Consider the following 26,896-nt stretch of genomic DNA (forward strand, 5'->3'; position numbering starts at 1 on the left):
AGAGTGGCTGGGCATAGCATTCTGGTAAAGGCTGGGGTGAGTGGGCAGAGTGGCAGCTCACACAGCAAAAGCAGGGCATAGTGTACACCAGAATGGAGAATTAAGGGGGCACAGCTGTCCTACGATCTGGACTGTACCCTGGCAGATGTCACAGGTAGTTTTAGCAAACGCTGTTTTGAGTAATGGTGCATGGGTTGTTTTTGCATTCATATATAGTGAGGTTTCTGCACTGTCAAAATGGCTGCACTAAGCTGCTACTAACCAGCAAGCCCATAAGGATGAGGGGAGGCTCATGAAAAGGCAGGAAGGAAAAAGGCTTTGGAAGTTTATTATCTTTGATAAAATTTCAACTGAAAATGAGGATTTTGTATTAACATTTTCATAAATGCACAAAATCTATTCACAGGGAAGTCTGAGTTTACACTAGACATTAAATTAGAACTACATGAAATGACACAAAAGATGGAAGTTCCTATTCAATAGCAAAGTCCAATGAAAGTTTTGGTAAAGCAATGTTCTGTTCTGGTTAATTAGTTCAGAATGAATTTGAGTTAAGAAAAGAAAAGCTTGTTTTCCTATACAAAATTACAATACAGAGAACGCGTACAATTACAATACAGGGGGTTTAATTGTTAGTAACTATCAACTAGAACAGAAATTTCATAGTAAAAAACCTTATGGAAATTAAAATAAGTCAACTTTAACTGGAAAATCTGAGACAAATGCCAAGTCTTAGAAGAGATACTTTCAGATTCTTACCATAAAATTGATATTTAAAAAATGAATTTGGTTAGGAAAATGAAGCAAGTTCTTTTAAAACAATTTCACATCCCAGTGGGCTGAAGTAAAAAGAACTCAACTGTGTCATGCTGAGAGGTAGAGAGGTATCACTGTGATCACAATCTTCTATTGGTTCCAGGGTTTGTCTGAGGTAATTAGCTGTGTGTCAAGTTGTATAAACAATAGTATTGGCAAGAGAGCAACATTGACAAATTACACTAATGACCTCTTTCCTCTCATCAATAGGTCCTAAAAACTTAATTAGACGCATCCGAATTAACACTTCCAGGGTCTCCAGCAGGTGAAGTGATTGATGAAGGGGTGGTAGCGTCCTGCCAGCTGCCATTAGCCTGAAACGGGGGATAAAACTATTGTCATTAAACTCTGAAGATGTTACTTGCATCCAAAAGATAAATTTTTTTAGTTGGCATATTTCCACATTTCAATAGAACAGTTTTGTGCTTGTGAAAGTGAGGAATTAAACAATTAGAACAGAGCTCAGTGCAGACATGTGCTGCAAAAGCTCCTCCTACACACCCCTCTTCTGTGCAAGTGTACCTCATCACCTGCACCATACCAGCTGCTTCTATTCCAGACACAGATTGTAATATGCATGAATCTGAGACTAGGACATGATGCACCAAAATCTCACTGGTGACCTATGCCTGCATTTTAACTGCATCTCCAGAAGTGAAAGATGGGTGCATTAACCTCTTTGCCACATCAGGCACCTTCTCCCACCCACAGTAAAGAACATTCCAAGCAAAATTAAAAAAAAACCCACAGGAGAATCTGTAACATTTACAGGTTATTAGCTAGCCTGAGACTGATATGAAGTTTGTTGTGCTTGTAAAGCAGTGTGTTCCAGATAGGAATTTCTCATAAGCCAAGGAAAATGCTAGTGCCAGGCTCAGCATGGGGGTCTCAGCATGCCATTTCCTTTATAGCCCACTGGATTTTTTTTAAAGCAATACAGCTAAGACCAGCGGTCCCCAAACTTTTAAATGTCATGCCCCCACCTCCCTCCAGAGCCAGGGTTGGGAGTAGGGCTGGGGCCAGCATCTGGGCCTGCGGCCAGGTACGGGTCCATCCCCAGCTTTGCCCCCAGCCTCATCCCCAGGCCAGGAACAGAACCACGGCCAAGGCTGGGAGCTGGTGCAGGCCCAGGATTGGAGCCACACTGAGGTTGGGGACGGGGCCAGGTGCAGCACTGAGGGCCAGGGATGCAGCTGGGTAAGGGAGGAGCTGGGTGAGAGACTGGCCCAGACCCTACCATACCCCACCCAGGCATCCCTCCACACTGCCGTAGAGGACACGCCCCACACTTTGCAGACCTCTGTCTTAGACAATAGCCTTTCCATTGGAGTAGCTCAAAGAGGCTAGCCAGTCCCTTTAGCTACCCAGGCAACCATTTAGTGGCTGGGGGGTAGAGCAGGAATAGCAGAAGACCACTAGGTTCTGGAAATCACTTTTTTATAAACAAACAGCAATTTATAACTATGTTAAGACACAAAGGGGTAGTGTGTAATAAGAAATGCATTCTCTAATTCCTGCTAAAAAATTCACTTATCTACTGAAAGTGAAATTAAGCTGCTTACATCAATGCGCTGCGTCGTATACAAAGGATTCCCCACAATGGTGTCATATCTTCCTGTCTGGTGTATGACATGATGTAAGGAATCCATCTGTAACAAGACCACAAATGAGATGGGATTAACAAGTGTGACTGTTCTTAATGTTTCCTCTGAATACTGTAGGGGTGCCTCAGTTTCCCCTAGGCATTTCTTAAGTCTCTAGGTGGTGGGATAAGGGGGTGTAATTGTTGCAGAGCAAAGAGCCAGTGAACATAAGTGGCTGACACGCTGTCTCCTGGCAACTGATGACCTGGGCCCTTCTGCCCCTGCAATGTGAGAGCTAAAGAGTTGGAGAACAAAGGAATCAGGTGACCTCCTGGCCCGGGAAAGGGACAAAGCCCAGAGGAGGAGGGGCTGGAGGAGGAGTCAGTTGGGGGCTGGCTGCGGACGTGGAGTGAAGTGCAGACAGGGTTATCTGGCTCACTGCCCCCCCACCCCCCCAAATAGACCCGGCTGAAGGGTCCTGTTCTCTGTACCTACAAGCTTTGTTTTAGACCATGTTCCTGTCATCTAATAAACCACTGTTTTACTCGCTGGCTAAGAGTCACATCTGACTGAGAAGTTGGGGTGCAGGACCCTCTGGCTTCCTCAGGACCCTGCCTGGGTAAACTCAGTGCGAGAAGGGCACCGAGGGGCAGAGGATGCTGAATGCTCCAAGGTCAGACCCAGGAAGGTGGAAGCCATGTGAGCTTCTTGTCCTGAAGACAGTCTCCTCACAGAGAGGAGGAGAATCCTGACTGGCTTCATGGGGAGCAGTTCCAGAGCATCGCCCAGGGACTCCGTGACAACAAGGGAAACAGTCTGATAAGAAATGAAGTGGTGTCGTAACACAGCATTCTAATGCCTAAAGCATGTGGCAAGGAAAGATGTAGAGGGCCAAACACTTAACTTGCACCTCTCAAGTGGTTTTCTTGTATGAAGGGAATTGCCTTCATGGTTCTGTTTTCTCTACAAAGGAAAGAAAAAAGTGAGGGGGGATTTGATAGCAGCCTTCAACTACCTGAAGGCGGGGGTTCCAAAGAGGATGGAGCTAGGCTGTTCTCAGTTGTGGCAGATGACAGAACAAGGAGTAACAGTCTCAAGTTGCAGCGTGGGAGGTCTAGATTGGATATTAGGAAAAATCATTTCACTGGAAGAGTGGTGAAGCACTGGAATGGGTTACCGAGGGAGGTGGTGGAATTTCCATCCTTAAAAACCTCTAAGGCCCTGCTTGATAAAGCCCTGGCTGGGATGATTTAGTTGGGGCTGGTCCTGCTTTGAGCAGGCAGTTGGACTAGATGACCTCCCGAGGTCTCTTCCAACTCTAATCTTCTATGATACATGGGATCACTTTTAGATCAATTTAGTCCCCAAGTTTAGAGTTCATAAATCCAAAGTTCAAGAGAGTCCTTGAAGGGTTCCCCGCCCACCTCCAAATTCCACATTAAAAAACCCAACTTTGTTCAGCTTTAATCATTCCTTGAAATCTAACCAATGGAGTACTGTTCTAATACATGGCTGGGGGGGGGGGGGGGAGTCACTACTCTATCCTCATTAAAGTATGTGAATACTGAATGTGCAAAACCAGTTATTTTGCAAATTTGAATCTATTTGCATCCATATACAAATGAGATGTACCAAATGAGACATTTGCCTTGTTGACGAAGCTATGTGCCAGTTCTCCCACACGCCTACCTGTGACTGCACATTGGCTCCCACTGGGGAGCTCTGATAGGAAGTCAGTGACTGCAAGTTTATAAATGAATCTCCAGAATTTGTCATCTTAAAAGAGCCAGAGGAACCTGAAATAAAGCAAGAATAAAGTTTAGCCAAATGCAGAGAAACTGTTTGGCTCTTTCTTCTAAAGCAGAAATATTACATTATCTTAAGTTTGAAGGAAAACTAAAAAAAAAAATTATACATACAAAAAATGTATAAAAAATTTCAAACACTGCCAAAAGATACCCAGGGCAAGTATATGCCTTCAGAAAGTGAATAAAGGTTATATAAGAGAAACAAACTGATACAAGTACTCTCTTTATTGGCAAAAGACAAGCCATCTGGTCCATGATGCACGGTCCCCTGTTTGGTAAGTATTAAGGATACACCATTATAAAGAAGGCATGACACAGAGATTACTAGAACATGGGGTGCACTTGAGATTTTCAGAGGCATTTAGGCATCTAAAGATGTAGACAGGTGCCTGGTGGGATTTTCAGAAGCATCCAGGTGCCAAATTTGCCATTGAAATCAATGGGCATTCAGCATCAGGATGCTTCTGAAAATCCCAATAGGCCACTTATCTGCATCTTTAGTTACCTAAATACCTTTCACAATCTGGCCCCTTGTCTACAACCTAGAATTCAAATTAAGTAATTAAGTTAATAGGTGCTCAAAACAAAACTCCAATTAACACGAACAGAGATAAAAAGGCCAATCCTTGGGTCTGGCTAAGCAGCACACAGTGCAAGACCCAAGTGTGGAGGTAAGAGGTAGAAATGCATATTTCTGAGACTAAGCCTCAAATGCGTTCTGCACTCGTCCCCAGTGCAGAGCAGCCATGCCAAAAGCAGCATTCCCCTAAGGGCCATTCTGCTAGCTAGGGATTGCTGGCATGCAAGCCACCATGTCCCCTCCCCCATGGCTTCATGCCCCCTGGGAATTCCCTGTGGTTGCCCTGTGAGCAGCTTCCAATAGAAAAAAATTTGGGGGGGGGGGGGGGTTGCACCAAGGATCTGGTCCCAAAGGTATAACATTGATGGGAGGAATGATACACACACCTGGGTCTACGAGATATAACCAGTGTTTAATTTGTATCTGGGCTTGGCAGTTCATAGCCCTGGCACATATGAGCTTGCTGTATCAGTTATGAATGTTTTAGATTAGATTAGGAGAGAGAGAGAGAGCACGAGCAAGCGCGCGCTCAAGCCCTGGCTCCTCTTTCATTACAAAATTAGGCTCTGGATATAATCCTCCATAAAACACACCTCTCATGTCACATGATAGTGTGACAACCCTGCAAAGGGCACATTTGTAAAGAAGAAAGCGGTAAAATCTTTTTATTTTTAAGCCACCAAATTAAACCTCTAATATTACAAAATGGATCTAGTTTTTCCACTCCTCTAGTCACGTCTAAAAGGAGGTGTTGGTAACTCCCTGATGCAAAAACACTTCTTCAGGTTTTTCCTTTGACAATCTTCAGTAAAGCCACACTAATGTGCATTGCTGATGGGAAGTCTCACTGGTCTACTGAAATTACCCAAGTAAGCAAACAAAATATCTAAGGATAATGGATCACCATTTGACACTTAACTTAGATTTGATGTATGAAATATTTTGTACTGTAACATCTTAGTAAGCCTTCTGTAGTATAACTTTTAAAGTAATAAATACTTAGTTCTTGGTTAATATCTGTTGGTAATATTACTCCTGGGGGGAATTCTGCACCATTGCACATGCCCAGAATTAATGTCCCCCATAGAAAAATGCTTTCTGATGGGGAAGCCAAGGGAAGCCTTAAATTGCAAACATAAATTGTTGTGCAAAAGTTAACATGGTTTCTGTAAAGCAGAGGTGGGCAAACTACAGCCCGCGGGACCGTCCTGCCAGGCCCCTGAGCTCATGGCCGGTGAGGCTAGTCCCCAGCCCCTCCCCTGCAGTCACACCACCGCACGGGCAGCACGGCTGCGAGCTCCTGCCACTGAGCAGCATGGTAAGGAGGCGGCGGCATGTGCGTGGCTGAGAGTAGGGGGTCCCAGGGGGCAGTCAGGGGACAGGATAGGCGTGGGAGTCCGGGGGGCCTATCAGGGAGCGGGGGTGTGGACAGGGTTTGGGGCAGTCTGGGGTAGTGGAGTAGGGGGGTTGGATAAGTGTGGGAGACCTGGGGGGCCTGTCAGGGGCAGGGATGTGGATAGTGGTCGGGGGGTAGTCAGGGGACCTATCAGGGAGCAGGGGTGTGGACAGGGGTTGGGGCAGTCTGGGGTAGTGGAGCGGGGGGGTTGGATAAGCGTGGGAGACCCGGGGGGCCTGTCAGGGGCAGGGATGTGGATAGTGGTCGGGGGGGCAGTCAGGGGACAGGGAGCGGGGGTGGAGGGGAGAAGAGGGGCTTGAATGGATTGGGAGTTCTGAGGGGGGCAGTCACAGGGTGGGAAGTGGGTGGGGACCGATAGGGGGCGGGGGCCAGGCTTTTTGGGGGGCACATCCTTCCCTACCCGGCCCTCCATACAGTTTCACAGCAAGATGTGGCCCTCAGGCCAAAAAGTTTGCCCACCCCTGCTGTAAAGGAAGATCATGTCTTACTAATCTATTAGAGTTCTTTGAGGGGGTCAACAAACATGTGGACAAAGGGGATCCAGTGGACATAGTGTACTTAGATTTCCAGAAACCCTTTCACAAGGTCCCTCACCAAAGGCTCTTAGGTAAATTTAAGTTGTCATGGGATAAGAAGGAAGATCCTTTCATGGATTGAGAACTGGTTAAAAGACCGGGAACAAAGGGTAGGAATAAACAGTAAATTTTCAGAATGGAGAGGGGTAACTAGTGGTGTTCCCCCAAGCATCAGTCCTAGGACCAATCCTATTCAACCAATTCATAAATGATCTGGAGAAAGGGGTAAACAGTAAGGTGGCAAAGTTTGCAGATACTAAACTGCTCAAGATAGTTAAAAGACAAAAACAGACTGAAGAACTTCAAAAAGATCTCACAAAACTAAGTGATTGGGCAACAAAAATGGCAAATGAAATTTAATGTGGATAAATGTAAAGTAATGCACATTGGAAAAAATAACCCCAATTATACATACAACATGATGGGGGCTAATTTAGCTACAACTAATCAGGAGAAGGATCTTGGAGTCATCATGGATAGTTCTCTGAAGATGTTCACACAGTGTGCAGCAGCAGTCAAAAAAGCAAACGGGATGTTAGGAATAATTAAAAGGGATAGAGAATAAGATGGAGAATATCTTATTGCCTTTGTATAAATCCATGGTACGCCCACATCTTGAATACTGCATACAGATGTGGTCCCCTCATCTCAGAAAAGATAGACTGGCATTAGAAAAGATTCCAAAAAGGGCAACTAAAATGGTTAGGGGGTTGGAACGGGTCCCATATGAGGGGAGATTGAAGAGGCTAGGACTTTTCAGCTTGGAAAAGAGGAGACTAAGGGGGGATATGATAGAGGTCTATAAAATCATGACCTCTATCATAGGTTGCTTATCTAAAGTAAGCTATTACCAGCAGGAGAGTGGGGTGGGGGGGGGGAGGTATTTTTTCATGCTGTGTGTGTATAAAAAGATCTTCTACACTTTCCACAGTATGCATCCGATGAAGTGAGCTGTAGCTCACGAAAGCTTACGCTCAAATAAATTGGTTAGTCTCTAAGGTGCCACAAGTACTCCTTTTCTTTTTGCGAATACAGACTAACACAGCTGTTACTCTGAAACCTGTCATATTTTAGAGGCAGCTTTTCCTTACTTACCAGAATTTGGTGTTGATGGGGAGTTTGCCTGGTTACCCTGGGCCACCACATTTGTTGCATCCACAGCTGTTTTTGCTGCATAAATGTTAGCCTCTTCCTGGAACTTCCCCATATTTTTTTTGTACCGGATTCTCTTGTTACCAAACCAGTTGGAGACCTAGAAAAACATCCCTGTCAATACTTGACCAAACTATCATGATCGCCTAGTAGTTATTGAGGCTACCACCAGAGGTAACTCTTAAACCAAGGTTAGAGGGAAAAATTTGCCATATAGCCTCTAACAAAATCTAGGATGCATAAAAGCATCTTTCACCATAATAGGTGGTAATAATGAACCATGAGAGTTTAACTACAAGTCTCCTAATGAGAGAGGACTACTGATATTTTACAAAAACCACACATTATTAAAATAAAGCATCTTTACAATGAGAGCAATTTCAAATAAAGCACTGTATACCTGCGAGACTGTGATGCCACCCTTCTTCGCTAGCTCTTCTTTGGCTTCTTCACTGGGGTAAGGATTACTCAGGTGGGAATAAAAATACTCATTCAGTACTTCTGTTGCCTGTTTGCTGAAGTTACGCCGTTTACGCCTGTAAATACACAATAGTTATTCTTCCTGCTAAAAAGAGTTAAAGAACATACCACAGGGATTTGTCTCATCTCCTCTGAAATCTACTCTATATTGTTTCAGCAAATACGCAAGACAGACTTTAATAGCTATTAAAGATTGTAATATTAATGATAACTAAGCATACTTCATAACACATGACCAGTGGTGTGTATTTAAAGATATTTATACTAGTTCAAGGTTGTAAATACAGGCATTATAACTGTTTTATAATTACTGGCATCAAGCAAACACATCAGAAAATGTGGTCAGAGCCAATAGCTGTTGCCATTGGGTTGTGCTTGTTTATTACCTTGCATCAAGAAATCGTGAGCGCAAGATCATCACTGCCTCACATGTGCTCTGTTTCAGCTGCATCTGGATAGTGCTGAATTTGCCATGGATTATGTTCACCATGCGCTCAATTTCTTTTGGTGAAATTGGCCTTGTTCTACTCTGTTCTCTGAGAAGGTTCATAACGTGGGTGGTGAACTCACTGCATGCCTGAAAATAAATTAAATCAACACACACAATAAAGTACCCCTAAAGTTCGGTTTAATTTCCCCAGTAAGTGAATAAATCCAGAATATTTTAATTCACGTTTAGCTTTACTCCTCTATTTCCTCTTAAAAGTATTGCAACAAGTATAATCTTTCAGTTAGCTTAGACATCAGACCAGGCAAGTTTAATGAATGTCAAAAGTCCTTTCATTTTAGTCTTATTCTAACATAGTGAGCTGAAAGATTTTTAATTGAATTTGCCATCCTTGCATTTATATGAATAGATTATACTCCCTGTTCTGAGCTTACAACCAACAGCAAAGGAAAAACGGTTATTTTTTTTAATTGAGATGATAAAAACTCTTCCATGCAGAAAGATCACCTGTTCATATTTCTCTAGCTCAGAGTGGTATATCTGTCGGATCTGTGACAGCTTGGCCCTGTAGTCAGAGTGTTCAATGCTATTGTCATTTGGACAGCCACCTGATGTTGCTGCTACAGTCGTAGGTCCTCCTCTTCCTCTTTTCTCCGGCCCGGAGACACCCTCTGCCAGCAACATGTTATCTAGTCTCATTAGTTGAGCATCGGGGGGATCTTCCTCCTGAATACCGCGAATACTTAACACTAGATAAATATAAACAGGGATCAACAGGTTATTTCCAAAGTAGGGAAAAAGTCAGCTTTAACTCTGGTGATTTATTTATATTCTCTTCAGATTTTAACAGAGTAATGTCTTCAAGTACAAGGAAAAATCGGACAGTTAATGAAGCTGAATGATGACAAATTCAAAATTCACAAGATGCTGCTAAGACCAAGAATTTACCAAAATTCAAAGAGATAGTATATCCTTGTTATACATATAAATGTACAGAGTTATAGTAATTAACATTAAAAAAAAAATGTTGGAAGGGACTTAAAACCTCATGCTTTAGATCTTAGACTAATCTCTAACTATTAGAGGTTAGGTTGAGAACTTCATGGAACAGATAACGCCCCCATTGGCCCCTCAGAAGCATCTGGTGCTGGCTACTATTGGAGACAGGATACTGGACTGGGTCTGATACACCATGGCAATTGCTTTATTCCTAGACATGTAACTGAAAAGAATGACACAAAAGTACAAACCTCTATGGAAGTCAGTACAACAGGGATGAATTTTGCCTAGTCTGTTTTATGTCACCAAGTCTGACACCTCTGAATTTCCATTAGAATCAGACCTAGAGGTATTACTTTGTGAATAGTCTAAAACCACCAAAACAGTCCTATATTTATGTCTGAATTGTACATAAGTCTCTAATTGCAAGAGAGCCAAGCTTTAGAGCTGTTTATGAACTTACATACTTCTACATATGTAGTTTGTTTAAACATGTTTATTTAAAAATATATAATCATTTCCTTCTCCCAACAGTGTTTTGTCTCAACAGCTGATTGGGGGCAATCTCCATTTTAAATAAGAGCTTGCAGGGCAGTTGAGCCAATTGAACAATATATGTACGCAAACATTTTTCAATTCTTTCTAATTCAAATTCTTTGCTTGTTAACCACAATTTTTAGTCTCAAGAGAACAGTAGGTACTAGACAAATTTTGTTAAATGACTGAAGGTTGCAAAGCTTCAGAGATTTGATATCCTATAATAGTCACACACCAAGGATAATTTTTTTTTTAAATACATAGATTCAAGATGAAGGAGATACCATAATTATGAAGCAGTTGGGCAAAGGGACCATCTTTCACTATAGGCAAGGCCAGGATCCTGATTAACAAGTATACGGACACTTAATATACACAGATTACAAAATACTGAAACAATATAAATAAAAATCCAGATTAGTTTACAATTAGAAATTCATAAGCCAACATTCACAATTCTGAAAACACGCATACTACAATAAAAATTAACTTAACTTTTGCTGAGTCACACAATATTTTACAAACCATACAGAAACTATAAACCATGCAGACAGCGAAAAGACAACATACCGTCTTAAACTGCCAGTGTAGTCAAACTGTTCTCTTAAGTGTGCCCCCTGAACCTATTCTTTCCGCCTTTGCCAGCAAAAAAGTAGAGCAAGGGCATGCACACAGGACCAGGGTGTCAACATAAAAACCTTAAGACCTTGCTCCATAAACCATAAATCTTGCTCCACATAACAGTGTTGGCTTTAATAAAAAATAGTTCTGTCAACTGAACCTCAGTTGCTTAACTTTTTTAAAGTTACACAACTCCAGCAAAAGTTGGAAAAAAACTGAAGTACTCAATGCTTTTTTTGCCTTGGTCTTCAGACAAGGTCAGCTCCCAGACTGCTGCACTTGGCAGCACAGTATGGGGAGGAGGTGAGCAGCCCTCACTGGTGAAAGAACAGGTTAAGGACTATTCAGAAAAGCTGAACATGCACAAGACCATGAGGCCCAATGCAATGCATCCAAGGGTCCTGAGGGAGTTGGCTGATGTGATTGCAGAGCCACTGGCAATTATCTTAGAAAACTTGTGGCAATTGGGAGAGGTCCCGGACGATTGGAAAAAGGCAAATCTAGTGCCCACCTTTAAAAAAGGGAAGAAGGAGAATCTGGAGAACTACAGACCGGTCAGCCTCCCCTCAGTCCCTGGAAAAATCATGGAGCAGGTCTTCAAGGAATCCATTTTGAAGCACTTGGGTTGAGGAAGCGGATCAGAAAAAAAGTCAATATGGATTCACCAAGGGCAAGTCATGCCTGACCAAGCTGATTGCCTTCTATGATGAAATAACTGGCTCTGTGGATATGGGGAAAAGCAGTGGACGTGATATACCTTGACTTTAGGAAAGCTTTTGATACGATCTCCCACAGTATTCTTGCCAGCAAGTTAAAGTAGTATGGATTGGATGAATGGACTATATGGTGGATAGAAAGCTGGCTAGATCGTCAGGCTCAATAGGAAGTGATCAACAGCTCAATGTCTAGTTGGCAGCCGCTATCAAGCGGAGTACCCCAGGGGTCGGTCCTGGGGTCGGTTTTGTTCAACATCTTCATTAATGATCTTGATCATGGGATGGATTGCACCCTCAGCAAGTTCGCGGATGACACTAAGATGTGGGGAGAGGTAGATAAGATGGAGGGTAGGGATAGGGTCCAGAGTGACTTAGACAAATTGGAAGATTGGGCCAAAAGAAATCCGACGAGGTTCAACAAGGACAAGTGCAGAGTCCTGCTACAGGCTGGGGACCGGACAGCTAAGCGGCAGTTCTGCAGAAAAGGACCTGGGGATTACAGTGGATGAGAAGCTGGATATGAATCAACAGTGTGCCCTTGCTGCCAAGAAGACTAACGGCATATTGGGCTACATCAGTAAGAACATTGCCAGCAGATCGAGGGAAGTGATTATTCCCCTCTATTCAGCACTGGTGAGGCCACATCTAGAGTATTGCATCCAGTTTTGGGCCCCCACTTACAGAAAGGATTTGGACAAATTGGAGAGACTCCAGCAGAGGGCAATGAAATTATTAAGAGCAATGATTAGGGGCCAGGGGCACATGACTTATAAGGAGCAGCTGAGGGAACTGAGCTTATTTAGTCTGCAGAAGAGAAAAGTGAGGGGGGATTTGATAGCAGCCTTCAACTACCTGAAGGCGGGGGTTCCAAAGAGGATGGAGCTAGGCTGTTCTCAGTGGTGGCAGAAGACAGAATAAGGAGTAATGGTCTCAAGTTGCAGTGCGGGAGGTCTAGGTTGGATATTAGGAAAAACAATTTCACTAGAAGAGTGGTGAAGCGCTGGAATGGGTTACCTAGGGAGGTGGTGGAATCTCCATCGTTAGAGGTTTTTAAGGCCTGGCTTGACAAAGCCCTGGCTGGGATGATTTAGTTGGGGCTGGTCTGGCTTTGAGCAGGGGGGATGGACTAGACCTCCCGAGGTCTCTTCCAACCCTAATCTTCTAGGATTCTATGAAAAGAAAAAAAATCCATCTTCCAACAGGAGAAAATAGTCCTGAATTCCTTTCAGATCACCTAGAGAAACAGTTCTTAATTTTTGCATCTTTTTTGCAAGAAAGTGTGTGTAACAGACTGATATGGATACACCATTTCTTCTAGATACAGTACTTCCCCTACTACATATTCAGTCTTAAAACCGTGTATTTACTGAAGAGTTTCAGACACAAATCTTGGGCAAAACAGACTGGCATTAACACCAGAGAATGGGCAAAGAGTTTTTTCCACTTTTAAATGGTTTTAAAATACATATATGCATAGTGAAACACCATTTATGTAGCAAACACTGCCTTGCCACCCATAGCTAGCAGTTTCATGGTCCTCAACTTTGTTTTACTCTCTCACTAGGTTTTCAACCTAGTAAGTCTGTTCTTCTGACTTCTATAATTCACCCTCCTTGGCCTCTCGTTCCAATACTCAGTCATAGAAAATGGAACAAAGCCAGTTCCACAGAAAGAAGAAAATGAAAAGCAAACTGAAAAGATGCTCTCCATTAAAACATGAGTGGGGAATTCTGCTAAAGGAGTGTAAGGAAGGGAAACTGTTGCATATTTTTTAACCAGAAATTAAAACAAAGGAAAGCATATTTTTATTGCAGATCATACACAAAAGTGTTCCTCTAACAGCACCATTACTGAATAGATACTTTTGTAACGTGGAAACAAGAGGAAAAAAAATCGTAGTTTGTTGGTTTTTTTTAAATGCCAGTTCTCTATTTCCAAATAGTTCTGAACTACGGGTTGGCCACTGGGACTGCAACCACGTGGGCAAGTGAGCCAGAGTTCATTTGCTAACTAATCTTGGCTAAATTTCACATTAAAGTATTTTGATTGGTAGGTACGAATACAATTAAGAGGAGCAGATGTATTTGGGTCTTGCTTGCCATTTGAATGCAATTCTGCCAATCCCTTTTCCATATGTATATATTGCATATCAGAATCTGCCTCAGTGCTAGAGTCAAGTTCCCAGCTGCAGCTTAATTTTCTGTCACTTGTCTAATTATAGTAATTAGACATTAGTTATCAATTACACATAGGCTCATCTCAAGTCAACTGTTGAAATGCATGTATGAAATGCTTGTAGAGTCTCAAGGGAAGAATTTAGTTGGCTGACTCAAGTAAGTCACAAGTAAGTAGAGAGGAGTTAAAAATCATTAATTTTGTAGGCTGCACTTCTACTCTGGTAAGTCAAATGTTTATTTAATGGAACTCTGTCAAGATGATTAGACCTAAGCATTACGACTGAGCTCTTTTTTTTTTTTAAAAGCCTACTACACAACCTATATTTTAAACAACTCCTGGTTTAATTGAAATTCACTTAAATTATACATATAATTGCCCCAAAGATCAGATATTTTAAATGGTTAAATAAAGCCATTAAATTAAACTCCTCAAACTCAGACTTTCACTGAGCAGCTGTCATAGGTGGTCAATTTTTAGGCCTAATACTTTCAACATCCCTCTTCAACTAGTTTAACATTTGAGTTATTTTTGGTATTAATAAAAAATGTCTGATTCATTCAAAACTATCTATTTGAAGAATTCATAACCAAGAATTTGCTGCACGTAGCAGCCTGTTCAAATCAGTGAGAACAAAAGCTGCATTCATTTATGTAACAACCCTCTAGAGCCAGTAATCATGGAAGAGGATGATTGGATGAACAAAACCATAACCAGCACAGCCACTTTATAGGGTGGTATTAAATCCAGCGTGTGGAAGGGTATTTAGATAACACAAGCTGCCTATAAGTCATTTCAGTTGACACCATCTGGATTTAGTACTGGTTTGTCTTCTATCAAAAAAAGGAAGTGTTTGGAGCAGTAGAAAAACAAGAAGCTAAGGATTCTTTAAACAAATTCTAGCCTATGACAGACACAAGAACAATATTAGGATTTTAGAGTCTGTTAAGAAACAGGTGAATCTCCTCTTACTTTTGATTTTTTTAAAATTCAGGCCAATCTCATCCCTGCCCCAATAGCAATCTTGGTCTCCTCAAGACAACACTAGCCTTCAGGACTTGGCAGAAGTAAAGTGGAAGCATTAAAAACCACTAAACAATATGCTCCTCCCCCTGCACAATCAGGGATTTATTTGTAGCACAAATGAACCTTTAAAGCCCCCTAAAAAAAAGCCTTTTTTCATTGGCATTAAACAATGATTAATTAAAAGCAATGACAATTGATGATTCATTATTTTCTCTGATGGAGACAAATCGAAAACCAAAAAGTTTAGCTTGAGCTTGCCCAATCTGATCAATCTCCCAAAGCTAGTAAAGACATAATTGGCTAGTCTCACTCAAATATTAGAAAGAAAAAAAATCACTAATACGATCACAAATTTCTAAATTAACAAGGGTATCCCACATCATTTTCCCCATATGGTATTGTGTGGATTGGTTCGGTCACTTCAGTTTAGAGGTGGGTTAGCAATGTTTTGCCTTTTGGTAGCCCACTGGACCACTATACTAATTAGATCAATTTGTTCATCACTGTATCAATACCTTAATAAGTGATCAACATATCAAACTGGACAAAAAGATAAACACATTTTTTAAGTTGCAGCTACCCTAGCGTGTACTGCATTTTAAAACCCTAAGATGTACAACAACCAACATTATTATGGGGTTGTGTCTCAAGACTTTATTGAACTGAAGTGGGAGTAGTTGGATTTTTTCCTAGAAGTTGTACGGTACTCTTAAAGGTAATTACCATGTACAGTACCAGAGGATGAGTGACAAAAATATAATTCATGGGTTTCTACTTTAGTTTTTGATACAAAATATAAATGAAGACTAATTTATTCATTTTGTTTATCTGTCCAGCAGATAACTAGACTATTCTAAGTAAATGTTCTGCCATTCTGCTTATGTAGTTAACTATCACATATTCAATGTTTTAAGCATGACTCAGACTTGTCCGAGCTTAGTAGTATGCCCAAATCTTTCACTATCCATCCATCATTTTTATGAATGCTTTTAACAAACACCCTTCAGGATCATAAAGCCTTTTAAACTGGTGCTGTCATATACACTAACATGGTATTATACATTCCCCAGCACAACACCCACTAGATATTCATCAAAATGTAAAATAATTATACTAAGCCCAATGAAATTCCCATCATTTCTAATTAATCCTTAATTAAAATACATCACAACCTAAGGTACTGAAACCTCACTCAATATGCAAATGCAATCATTACAATATATTTACATATCATTAATTAAAGATCTGCAGTTCTGTAACGAACTGTATGAGATCACTGATGCCAAAATAAAAATGATATGCAATTTGTTTAGGCTTGTTTTCCTCTCCAGATTTTCTTCCATGTGGCAACAGTGCAGAAAAGCTAGAGGTAAATACATCTATTGGCTGTACAGCACACAAGAACAGAACCTTGAACGTTAACCTCTTTGAATTTTAAGGCATTAGAAGAAGAGGGATAGGGTGGATTTGAAAATGCAGGTCTTAATGGCCCACTTTGTATAGGTATAAAATGACTACACAAAGCGCAAGGCACTGGGAGTCAGAGGGTTGTACAGGTGCTGACTGACTGGAATTTAATAAACAATTCTGATGAGACATGAGGGAATCTATGGAGTAAGAAGATTCCTTTTTCACAGTCATTTTTAAAAATAGAACTGCAGAGTAATTAATTGGCTCTCAGCAGGAACTGGGACTAACTAATCAGCACTAACTGCTTGTAGAAAGTGCACACATTTTATTTATTTGAAGACTTGGTGCCTATCGCAATGGCATTCGGTAGCCATACAACTTTTTAAAAAAAAAAAAATAATCTCCACACATATCACTTCAAGCCATCCCTTACTGCTACCAAGAGAGAAACCCTCATAATCGCATCATTTAACAAATGGGCCTCCCATTGCACCCTGAAGGCTATCATTAGCCACAAGAGGGAGCAAATTCCGCAGCCAATGACCCTCTGTGAAGAACAGCCCTCAACCCCCACCTCCACCCTGGGGAGCCCAGTTCTGGGGAATGACAACAAAGTTGCCTCTCCTGGTCCCAAGTGTTCTGACAGGACAAAGCTTTCTTAAAAGTCAATATCTGAAGGTCTTGTAGATTCTCCACCACAGAGGAGAAGAAAACTAATTCAGAAGGAAGAAAAAGGCCAGCATGGTTCTGAGTGCTAAGGAACAAGACAACAATGTAGGAACGTCAACAAACCCAGGGACAAAGGGAAAACACCCATTTAGCCCCACACCACTTGCCAAGTTCTGTAATGGAATGAAGAAGTACAAATTGAATTAACCTATTTGAACAGCTGGGATGTTAGAGGAAGGATATATTGCAGTCAGTGGGAGGGGGAAAAAATGGTATGTGTTATAAATTGCTAAACAAAAATACTTATTGATTCTTTGTACTGCAGTCATGCTGAGAGCCCCATTTTGCTAGGCACTGTACAAACACATAAGGAGACAGTGCCCGTGCCCCTGCCCTAAAGGGCTTGAAATCCATCATAACTCAGGTGTTTGCTGCAATCAGTCAGGAAAAGAAAATCCTCAAGGATAATATTTGCTTTTATTTCCATCGATGTACACACCTGGATATTAAAGCTATAAACAGCTTTTATATTTGGATAAGCATAGCTTTCTGGAGTCAAGCATCTGATGTCCATGGCAGCTGAACACCAAGAAAAGAGTCTGCTAGACAGATTTATTAACAACAGGTTTTTAAAATATTCTAAGACAGAACAGTACTTTTGCCAGTTCTCAAAAGAATTAAGTGGATGTTATTGTGAATGAGGTTAGTATGGACTTCAGTGGAGCAATGTGCTGTTGTCCTCCTTGACAGAGCACTGTCTGCCCCCCAAAAGTTGCTTGGGTTAGATGTGCCTTCAATAAATGCATGTGAACTGTGTGTATCTAGGACATACTTGAAAGTGAAATCTATTTCAGTATATTTTTCCTGGTGAAATGTACAAATAAAAATGTCACTCTACAAACTACAGTGACTGAACTATTTAATCTAAAAAGAAAAATATAACTCATACAATTCAGAATTCAAACAGTTTGAGAGAAGGCTATAATTTGGATAAATCAATTTAACTGGCAAAAAAGAGTCACTTTTACAAGTATTTTTTAAAAAGCACTTTCTGGGCAGAATTTCTCTGCACTTTCCAGCTGGCTGCTCAATGGAGGGCACATGGCTTATCCTGAGCTATTGTGAGTGACACTGGCACAGTAACAAAGGGAATGTGGGAGAGAGGTTTGGGGGGCCAAACATGTTTTAAACTGATTCTGAACTAGAAAGGAAGCTTGTGCGCCTGGGTCACAAAGAAAGCCTAAACCGTATGCTACAGTATGTCCAGGCTTTTATTTGCTTGAAGCCATAACATCTGCTCTCCATAATTTAAATAAGGAACAGACAGACCATCAGACATTCAAAAACCTATGAGACCAAAACAAATCCAGTGTAGCCAAGGTATTGGAGTCTCTTGTTACAAATATGTTTAAGTCAAATAGAAGTTAAACTTCCAGGTCATAACACAGAACAAGCAAATCCCAACATGGAAAAACAAATAAGAAGGGTGCTCCAGTGCTTGGATTAGTTTCCTTTTAGCTGTTCTAAGATTAGCTCCTGCTCAAAGGAAAAAACCACGTAGGATAAACAGACATAAGAGACTACAGCATAACTGTTCACAAATTTCTATTCCTTTAAAATTTTCCTACAACAAAAGAAAATTACTGCTATGAGAACTCAAAATACGTCAATTATAACATTCTCTTTACACAAAAGTGTGAGTATGTTGCATTTCATTTAGTATCACATACTGCCTTTGATGCCAAGATCATCATTGAAGATATAACTAGATGGCCTTTAGTTTGGAAATATGGTACAAAAGTGACATACAAGAAAATTACAAGTTATTTTTTTAGTATAGGTTCAGTACCAAGGGCAGTATTAGGATATTAATGTTAAGCAACCTATATAATAAAGAACACATTTTCTACAATTAAACAGGTTCTACAAGCAACTATCCTTTAATATAGCATCCAAATTAAGTAAGCTCAAAAGTTTACACAACAAAGCACAATAAAACATCCTGACATCATTGCCCAGGAGTTTATAGATGAACAATTGATACACTGGGTGGCCAAAATCAAAATCCACTCGCTCCTAACAACCCCATTCCTCCTCACAAAGAAAATAAGTCACATAATCCACTTGTCAACTCAGTTTCCTGCAGCTTTTGTCTTCTTTCCCCATCTATCTTCTGCTTCTCCTCACAGCCTCTCTTTTCTGAGGTCTAGTTCATTTTCCAGTGTTAATCTCCTAGTCCCGCCACAGTTTTGGGACCATTTTCTTTCAAGAAATGGCATGACAGAGACACAAAGGGATGACAACCAGATACAGAGAATGTCTTTAACAGAATGCCTACACACATCTCCTCAGAGATTATAATTGTAATGCTTACATTTTATTTTGTTTTTCAAATCAAAAGCAGTGAGCAGTAATATTTCCTTCAAATCAGGGCACGGCCTACAGTGTAGGAAGCAAGCTACAAATAAATAATCTCCAACCAACAGAGAAGAACATTAGGCCAGGAAATCACCATTAAAGCCTTAAGCTGTAAAAATCATTCACTCGGTAAAGACATATCTCAATTGCACTTGACCCAGGAGATGTTCATGTCTGATACCCAACTTTCTAAAAATCATTCAAAAATTCCAACAACACACCTGTTTTTTCCTTGATCTCACACAGCACACTGAAGAGAGCTGGTTTCATTCTGTGGCAATTCAAGGCATGTTTTCTGAAAAGGAGAGAAAGAAAGGATGAATGCCAAGTGGAAGGGGAAAGAGGCAGGACTGCCAAGGTTTATAAAAAATGATTCCATGTATTTGTAAAAATGAGCAAATAAGATTAATGTACATTTAGAAGTTCTAGTCACACAGTTCACTCAAGGTCATCAAGAGAAACTCTCTACCAGAATAATTGAAATACTCAGTTGCTTGTAGTTGGCAGAAGCAAAACAGAAGTTAAACTCTACGGAAAGTATACTTTATATGATGTAGTCAACAAATGGCTGCTTTCTGAATTAGTATTCTTCCAATTGCTCTAACAAAGCAGTCCATCCAAAATGAGAGAGATCCGCATTTTTACATTATACAGATTCTGAACATTAAAAAACAAAACAGAACTCAATTACCATTGATCAAATCAAATATTGTTTCTTTCAGTTTAATCAAACTCAAAACAAGTATCAGCCTACAAACAAAAGGAGACTGACCTTCCCCTAGAACAGAAATGGAAGAAATTGCACCCTGAGGATTGTTGGGATCTCGGTGCAAGAGGGATGAAAGGTAGAGATACTTTAAGAAGGAGTAGGCCTTAATGGTACCAAGAGCAGGCTGGTTGTCTGTTAAGGGGACACCTCTGTGCAAGCAGGAGGACCTAGTGCCAGAAGCCACATCATATGTAACTACTTATAAATTCACAATGTGGAATATCATGCAGAATGTGTCTGACTGCATCCTTAGTATGAAATCATAGCAGACATTAACTGCTTCTTTGGAGCGGTTATGTTTGTGGTGAATATATTAAAAGCAGTATTTGCATATTATGAGCTATACCTGACCTTGATGCACCCATGTAATTCTATCAAAGAAAGGGGTTTACAATAGATATTCTGACACAGCTGTAGCTGGAGGGGCACTCAAGCCCCACTAGAATGTTCATCTACTTTTCCAAACAACCTAAAGTACATTCTACTTTGATAGAAGCCACATTATGCTTCCAGTGTTTGAGACTGATGCCACCTCATTTTTTGTCCTTGTTTATTCAAACAGAAAGTATGGGAAGGGGGAAAAGGTTAATAAGTATAGGTTTCAGAGTAGCAGCCGTGTTAGTCTGTATTCACAAAAAGAAAAGGAGTACTTGTGGCACCTTAGAGACTAACAAATTTGAGCGTAGCTCACGAAAGCTTATGCTCAAATACATGTTAGTCTCTAAGGTGCCACAAGTACTCCTTTTCTTTTTGCAAATACAGACTAACACGGCTGTTACTCTGAAATCTTTGTACCCCTGTATATCCTAAGAAGTTTGAGACAAACTACAAAAGGAGTTCTCAAACACCTTGATGAGATATACTCTGCATCAGCAAAAATTCAGTTTTCATAATACCAAAATATACAAGAATGCTGAAATTAATTCCTTTGCCCTTTTTTCATCTATGGCAAGTAATGTCTGCTTCTCTCCCTATCAATGGTAAAGCTCTTTCCATCACCATCTCAGTTGGTCTCTCCTCTAGTCACAGAAGGCATTAAATTTTATTTCAGTCTCATTCAGAAGCCTTAAAAATAAGTGTTCTTGTTGGGTCTGGTACCTTCATACCCCACCCCCACCCCCAGACATTTGCTGTGGGATCTTCATACACAGCTGAATACTCAAGCTACTTGAAAATCTCAAGTACCAAGAATTATGACATTCAAAAACCAGTCGGAGAACACTTCAATCTCTTTGGTCACTCGATTACAGACCTAAAAGTTGCAATTCTTCAACAAAAAAACTTCAAAAAACAGACTCCAACGAGAGCCTGCTGAATTGGAATTAATTTGCAAACTGGATACAATTAACTTAGGCTTGAATAAAGACTGGGAGTGGATGGGTCATTACACAAAGTAAAACTATTTCCCCATGTTTATCCCCCCCCCCCCTCCCCGTTCCTCAGATGTTCTTGTCAACTGCTGGAAATGGCCCACCTTGATTATCACTACAGAAGGTTTCAGAGTAGCAGCCGTGTTAGTCTGTATTCGCAAAAAGAAAAGGAGTACTTGTGGCACTACAAAAGGTCCCGTCCCCCCGCCCCCCCCCCCCGGTAATAGCTCACCTTAAGTGATCACTCTCCTTACAGTGTGTATGGTAACACCCATTGTTTCATGTTCTCTATGTATATAAATCTCCCCACTGTATTTTCCACTGAATGCATCCGATGAAGTGAGCTGTAGCTCACAAAAGCTTATGCTCAAATAAATTGGTTAGTCTCTAAGGTGCCACAAGTACTCCTTTTCTTTTTGCGAATACAGACTAACACGGCTGCTACTCTGAAACCTGTCACATACCATAGTACTTCACTGAAGAGATAGCAATGGCATCTGTTCTGCTGTATCTCACCTGAAATGTCATGCCATATTCTCAGTTATAGCCATACATGTAGCTGCAATTACATTTTAGCTTCCAGACACACTGTGAACCATCCTCAAAGTTTGTTAGAACATCTCTCTGGAACTACTGGGGAACAGGATACTAAAAAAAAAAAATTTACATTTCTCTGGGGGAGATTTTTAAAGGCACAAATGTCAATAAGGCACCTGTCTTCCACTGGAAGTTGGGAGTTAGGTACCTGCCATTTGTGCCTTTAAAAATTCCCTCCACCACCACCTTCTGTGATGATGACCCCTTTTGTAATTTTTAAATTATTTAATTAAAGTACATTCAGAGCTGGGAGTAACCCCTTTTTCAGAAGTTTTCTTCATTAAATACAGCTCATCCTGATATTCCTAACATAGCAGTACTCCAGCTGTGGGTAAGGTCTTAAAAGTTTACTCAATTTCCTTACAATCCCTCACCAACAACATTTACAACAGGTAGCTGCAAGCCTGCAATAAATATTCAAATACAATACAAGAATTAAGCAAATATCACAAGTTGAAGTCCACTGACCAGGTTACTTCAATACACGGAACCAAGAAAAGCATAATGCACATTATAAGATATCTAAGCAGATCAATATCTACCCACAGACAAGCAGCCTGAGAACAAAGGCAGCTGAAAAGAAAGCCAAGTGGATTCTATTGTCCTTGCTTGATGACATACCACCAATTCTAGGCCTTAAAACTCTGCTCCCATAAAAATAGGGCTAAAAAAGCTGATTTACAAACTACATAAGCTAGATGTGTTATAAGTTCTCAGAAACAGGCTGTCCAGAAGTCATTACATAGCTAATATGGCCAATATTTATTCTTTTGTAGAATGATAAAGTTGATTAACATTGATATTAAGCAGGTTACGTAATGTAATTTTTGGCAGATGAATTTTAAATAAAACTTCATCTCTTCAGTTTTTAGCTTGCAGTCTAAAATTTACAATATAAACAATGAAAGTTCTGAAACTCAAGAGGCCCCAGTGAAGCTATTTTGAAACCCAGTACAGTTCAATATGCAGATTTTTTAATACGGAATAAAATTGAAGTCTAACAAATAAAACATCTGGAGCTAAATCATGGCCAAGACATCTTGCAGATAGGTAGCTATTCCAGGACACTCTGCCTAACATCCCTGAGGCATCTGTGAGACTAGTTACACTGGATTTGAGGAGGGTTGCTTTGCTTTCTTTACAATGACATACAGGCCTTCTTACCAAGATTCTCCGTTTGCAAGTAGACTAAACGGATGGACCCATTATTGTCTATAATGCAAGAACCTGTATTGTGCATGCACAATCATCTCATATGCAAGGGCACTTTTTATAAGGTTTGAGCCTTCAAAAAACTTTGTGCCTAAAATTTTTTCTAAAGGTTTCAGTTTTCTAAAAACACTGAAAATAGCTAAAGCAATTTAGCCTACACAAAAAGCACTAGGATCCCATAATTAAATTATTGTTTACAGGGGAAAAAAAAAAAAAGGAAACTTCCTAAGCACTCAACTTTATCAGCTCTCTTGTACAGGAGTTTTGAAAATCAAACAGAACTGCAGTGTTGTGTGTGACATACACATTAATCTGTGCATGCACTTACTATGAAGCAACTATAGACAGCTTTAAATTTTGTGTTGCAGTGACTGGTACGAAGAGAGAGCATATTAGGGGAAGCCTCATACCACCACCAGTAATGGAATATATGTAAGGAGCTTGAAATAGCAGCAGCATCCCCTTCAGTATTTTCCCCCCCCCTCTTCATTTCAACAGGCATAAGAGGAACACAGAAGAGCACCTCTGAAGAGTCCCTCTGACTCAAACTAGTCCAGAATATTGTTTGAAAAACTATAATGTAGAATATCTTTCCTCAGTAAATACAGTCTAGAAAACTAATTTTACCACAAACTCTCTCCTAGGAAGCCCCACCATTGTTCTTCTTTTTAAAATCAATAACTATATGGTTAGTACTTATCTTCAGATCATACCAAACATGTTTATGGGCCTGGGGTTTATTTTCAGTAGTTCTGTGTACTTGGATAAATCATTTGCAGCATGGTTTCCAAAACTGTAATTAAAACCTTGCTCTACAGTTTCTGAAACAGTACAGACCATGACTTGCCATTGTCTACATTTGCAAGTTAAACCATTTTCAGCACCAGTTCAGCAGCTGACACCAGCACAGAAAGGGCTTAAATGTCAGGCCAAAGAAACTTCTCAGAGTAAATAAACCTTGGTTTAGGTAATTTATAATGGAAAGTCAGCCAGACTCCTAACCAAAGTCACAAATTAATGTCTGGAATCTGATGCATGAGTATTCGTTTGCTAGTTTTATAAGCCAGATCTGTTTTACAATCCTTCCCTTTCCAAACTGCTTCCTCTAGTCTACGTACTTTTTACAACTGGTACATGCCAAGTAAGCAAAACATACAATTACAGAGAGCCAGTCAGGGATACAGACACCTCTAAGGCAGAGAAAATAAACTACAAGGTATTGAATTATGCTGATTTTTTACATCAGGTTATGTTATTCACAATATGCACAGAAGACAATGTACTACTCCTCAGGTAGGCTTCTCTCTTTAAAACACAAGTACAGTTAGTTCTCACCCAAGTGAGACATAGCGCAGGCAGGTGCTGTGAAAACTGCTCACACATAGCTCTGTCAAAGCACCTTAGACCTGAAATGCAATACACCTGCCATTCAGTTCCTGTGTGCACATGCCCCTCTCCCTACCACACACACACACACCACTCTCTGCCAGGGCACTTTAATCCTGTGCTGCAATCACAACTTTGCATTTATTCTATTCCTAGGCCAAATTAAACAGTAGTAGTGCAACTGACAGAAAAAATAATTTTCATTTGTGACTGGAGCTATGATTTGAACCCCTATCTGCAGTAGAGAAAGGACAATTCATTATTAAGACAGGCTAGCTTGTAAAAAATAATTCTAAGAATTCAACTCACCTCTACAGCACTATATGCAAGTGCTACACAGTCTTATCAACAGGACAAAGGTACAAGAACCTCTCAGCAAATATACAAATTAACTGTTCATCTTGCAAACTGAAAGTCTCCACACTCTTATTCTTACTGGCATGGGAACAAGAAAGTCTAGTTAAAAACTTCCCCTGAGCAGAACTAGCAAGTGATAAATTCAAAAATTAGATCCACAGCCTCAAATCCTCTAAGGAGAACTGAAAAAAGGAAGTGTGGTGGCTCAGGAAATCAGTAAAAGAATGTAGAACTTTCCATCTCTAGGTCACTAGTGCCACTACAGCTAGTGAGTCAAAGACATTCCCATTAGGTGACTTCATTAAGTAACCTGTGTGAAAAACTCATGGGTCTCAGCTCTATTCCTAGCAGATAAGTGTCTATATCATAAAAATCACCACCATTGAACTTCCCCTGCCCCAAAAGCAGTCTCAGCAGCAGCCAAAGAATGAGGGGCCAATAAAAAATGGCCTGCATCATCCATGAGGTGGGGGTCTCTCCAGGACAGGGCTGAGACACACTAGATAAACAGGTTTCAGAGTAGCAGCCCTGTGAGTCAGTATATGCAAAAAGAAAAGGAGGACTTGTGGCACCTTAGAGACTAACAAATTTATTTGAGCATAAGCTTTCGTGAGCTACAGCTCACTTTATCGGATGCACTCAGTGAAAGCTTATGCTCAAATAAATTTGTTAGTCTCTAAGGTGCCACAAGTCCTCCTGTTCTTTTTGCTAGATAAAGAGTGCCTGAGGAAAGTTTGCTTTATTGCTGCCTGAACTGTACCTGCCCTGCAGATATATAGGGAACTTCAGTCTCCAGGACTGTCAGCACTAAAGTCCCTTAAACTGTAATCCCATACTGAGGATTTGCTCCTAACACTATAACTCACTCTACCGTTTTAAGCAAAGTTCCTCTGTGAAACTAGATCAGGCTGCCTCACGCCTTGCCCAGCACACAGGTTCACAAGCAACACGGGCGATGGAAACAGGCAGGGAAGTTAGTACCCAGGAGCCTGAGCACCTGGCGCTCTCAGCACGCCAGCAGCAGATGCCAGGCACTACCCCACCCCACACTTCAGTGCCGCACACTGCCACCCCCCGGAACCAGACTCTGGCTCCCCAAGATTCCAGGATTTGGAGCCTCTCCAGCCATATCCTGGTACCCAGCCCCCAGAGACTCTGCCCTACGCAGCCCAGGCCCTGATGCCTACAAACCCCTGGACTCGAGACCCTTCAGTCCCCCGAGCCTCCAGCTCAGAGACGGCGGCCAGCCTCCAGGTCCCCCAGTCAGACCCCCGGTGCTCAGAGCCCCGCTCCAGGCCCGCGCCCAGACACCCCCCGCCCCGCCGCCCCCCTAGGAGCCTCCCCGCAGGCGCGGCTCGGACCCGAAGGGCCGCACACCCCGTCCCCTGCGGTACCTGGCTTGCGCCTCGTCCAGGCTCTGGTCGGTGATGGCCATGATCTGCTGCAGGATGTCCCCAGTATCCTGGTGCCCGGGGGGCGGCGGCCCCGGCTGGAGCCGATGCGGGGGCGGCGGCGGGGGGGCGGCGGCGGCCGGGTCTCCAGCGGAGGGAGGCGGCGGGATCCCCCCGGGGTGGGAGACCCCCGCACCGTGCGCCGCCGCCAGCAGCCGGGACGGGTCCTCCATGGTGGGGGGGGAGGCGGAGGGGCTGGGTCGGGGGTGGGGGGGGGAGCCGGAGCAGCCACTAACGGGCTCTCGGTACGGCCCAAGCTCCTCACACACAACAGGCCCCAGCCCAGCGCCGTGCGGGCCCCGCCCGCTCCAGCGTGACCCCGCC

The 26,896-nt window shown here is 41.6% G+C and overlaps 1 protein-coding gene across 1 annotated transcript; it reads right to left on the minus strand.

Moving 5' to 3' along the window:
- Positions 1 to 308: 308 nt before the first annotated feature.
- PBX4 (PBX homeobox 4) lies at positions 309 to 26,896 on the minus strand. Its single transcript, XM_048832177.2, has 9 exons — positions 26,516 to 26,896; positions 19,652 to 19,725; positions 9,367 to 9,608; positions 8,798 to 8,988; positions 8,332 to 8,467; positions 7,875 to 8,031; positions 4,089 to 4,195; positions 2,379 to 2,465; positions 309 to 1,130 (listed from the first exon to the last, which is right to left on the minus strand). Exons 1-9 carry the CDS (start codon positions 26,743 to 26,745, stop codon positions 1,038 to 1,040), a joined length of 1,317 nt encoding a protein of 438 aa, XP_048688134.1. The 5' UTR covers positions 26,746 to 26,896; the 3' UTR covers positions 309 to 1,037.

The sequence above is a fragment of the Caretta caretta genome, chromosome 20 (genome assembly GCF_965140235.1).
Source record: "Caretta caretta isolate rCarCar2 chromosome 20, rCarCar1.hap1, whole genome shotgun sequence".
In the NCBI taxonomy this organism is placed as follows: Eukaryota; Metazoa; Chordata; order Testudines; family Cheloniidae; genus Caretta; species Caretta caretta.

What these genes read in the sequence shown, in the direction of transcription:
- PBX4 (XM_048832177.2), bottom strand. Translation starts at nt 26,745, where the DNA reads ATGGAGGACCCGTCCCGGCTGCTGGCGGCGGCGCACGGTGCGGGGGTC. An exon ending in AGCTAGAGAAATATGAACAG is followed by an intron (nt 8,989 to 9,366) that starts GTGATCTTTCTG and finishes ATTTATTTTCAG; the next exon opens with GCATGCAGTGAGTTCACCAC. An exon ending in CCCATCAACACCAAATTCTG is followed by an intron (nt 4,196 to 7,874) that starts GTAAGTAAGGAA and finishes GCTTTATTTCAG; the next exon opens with GTTCCTCTGGCTCTTTTAAG.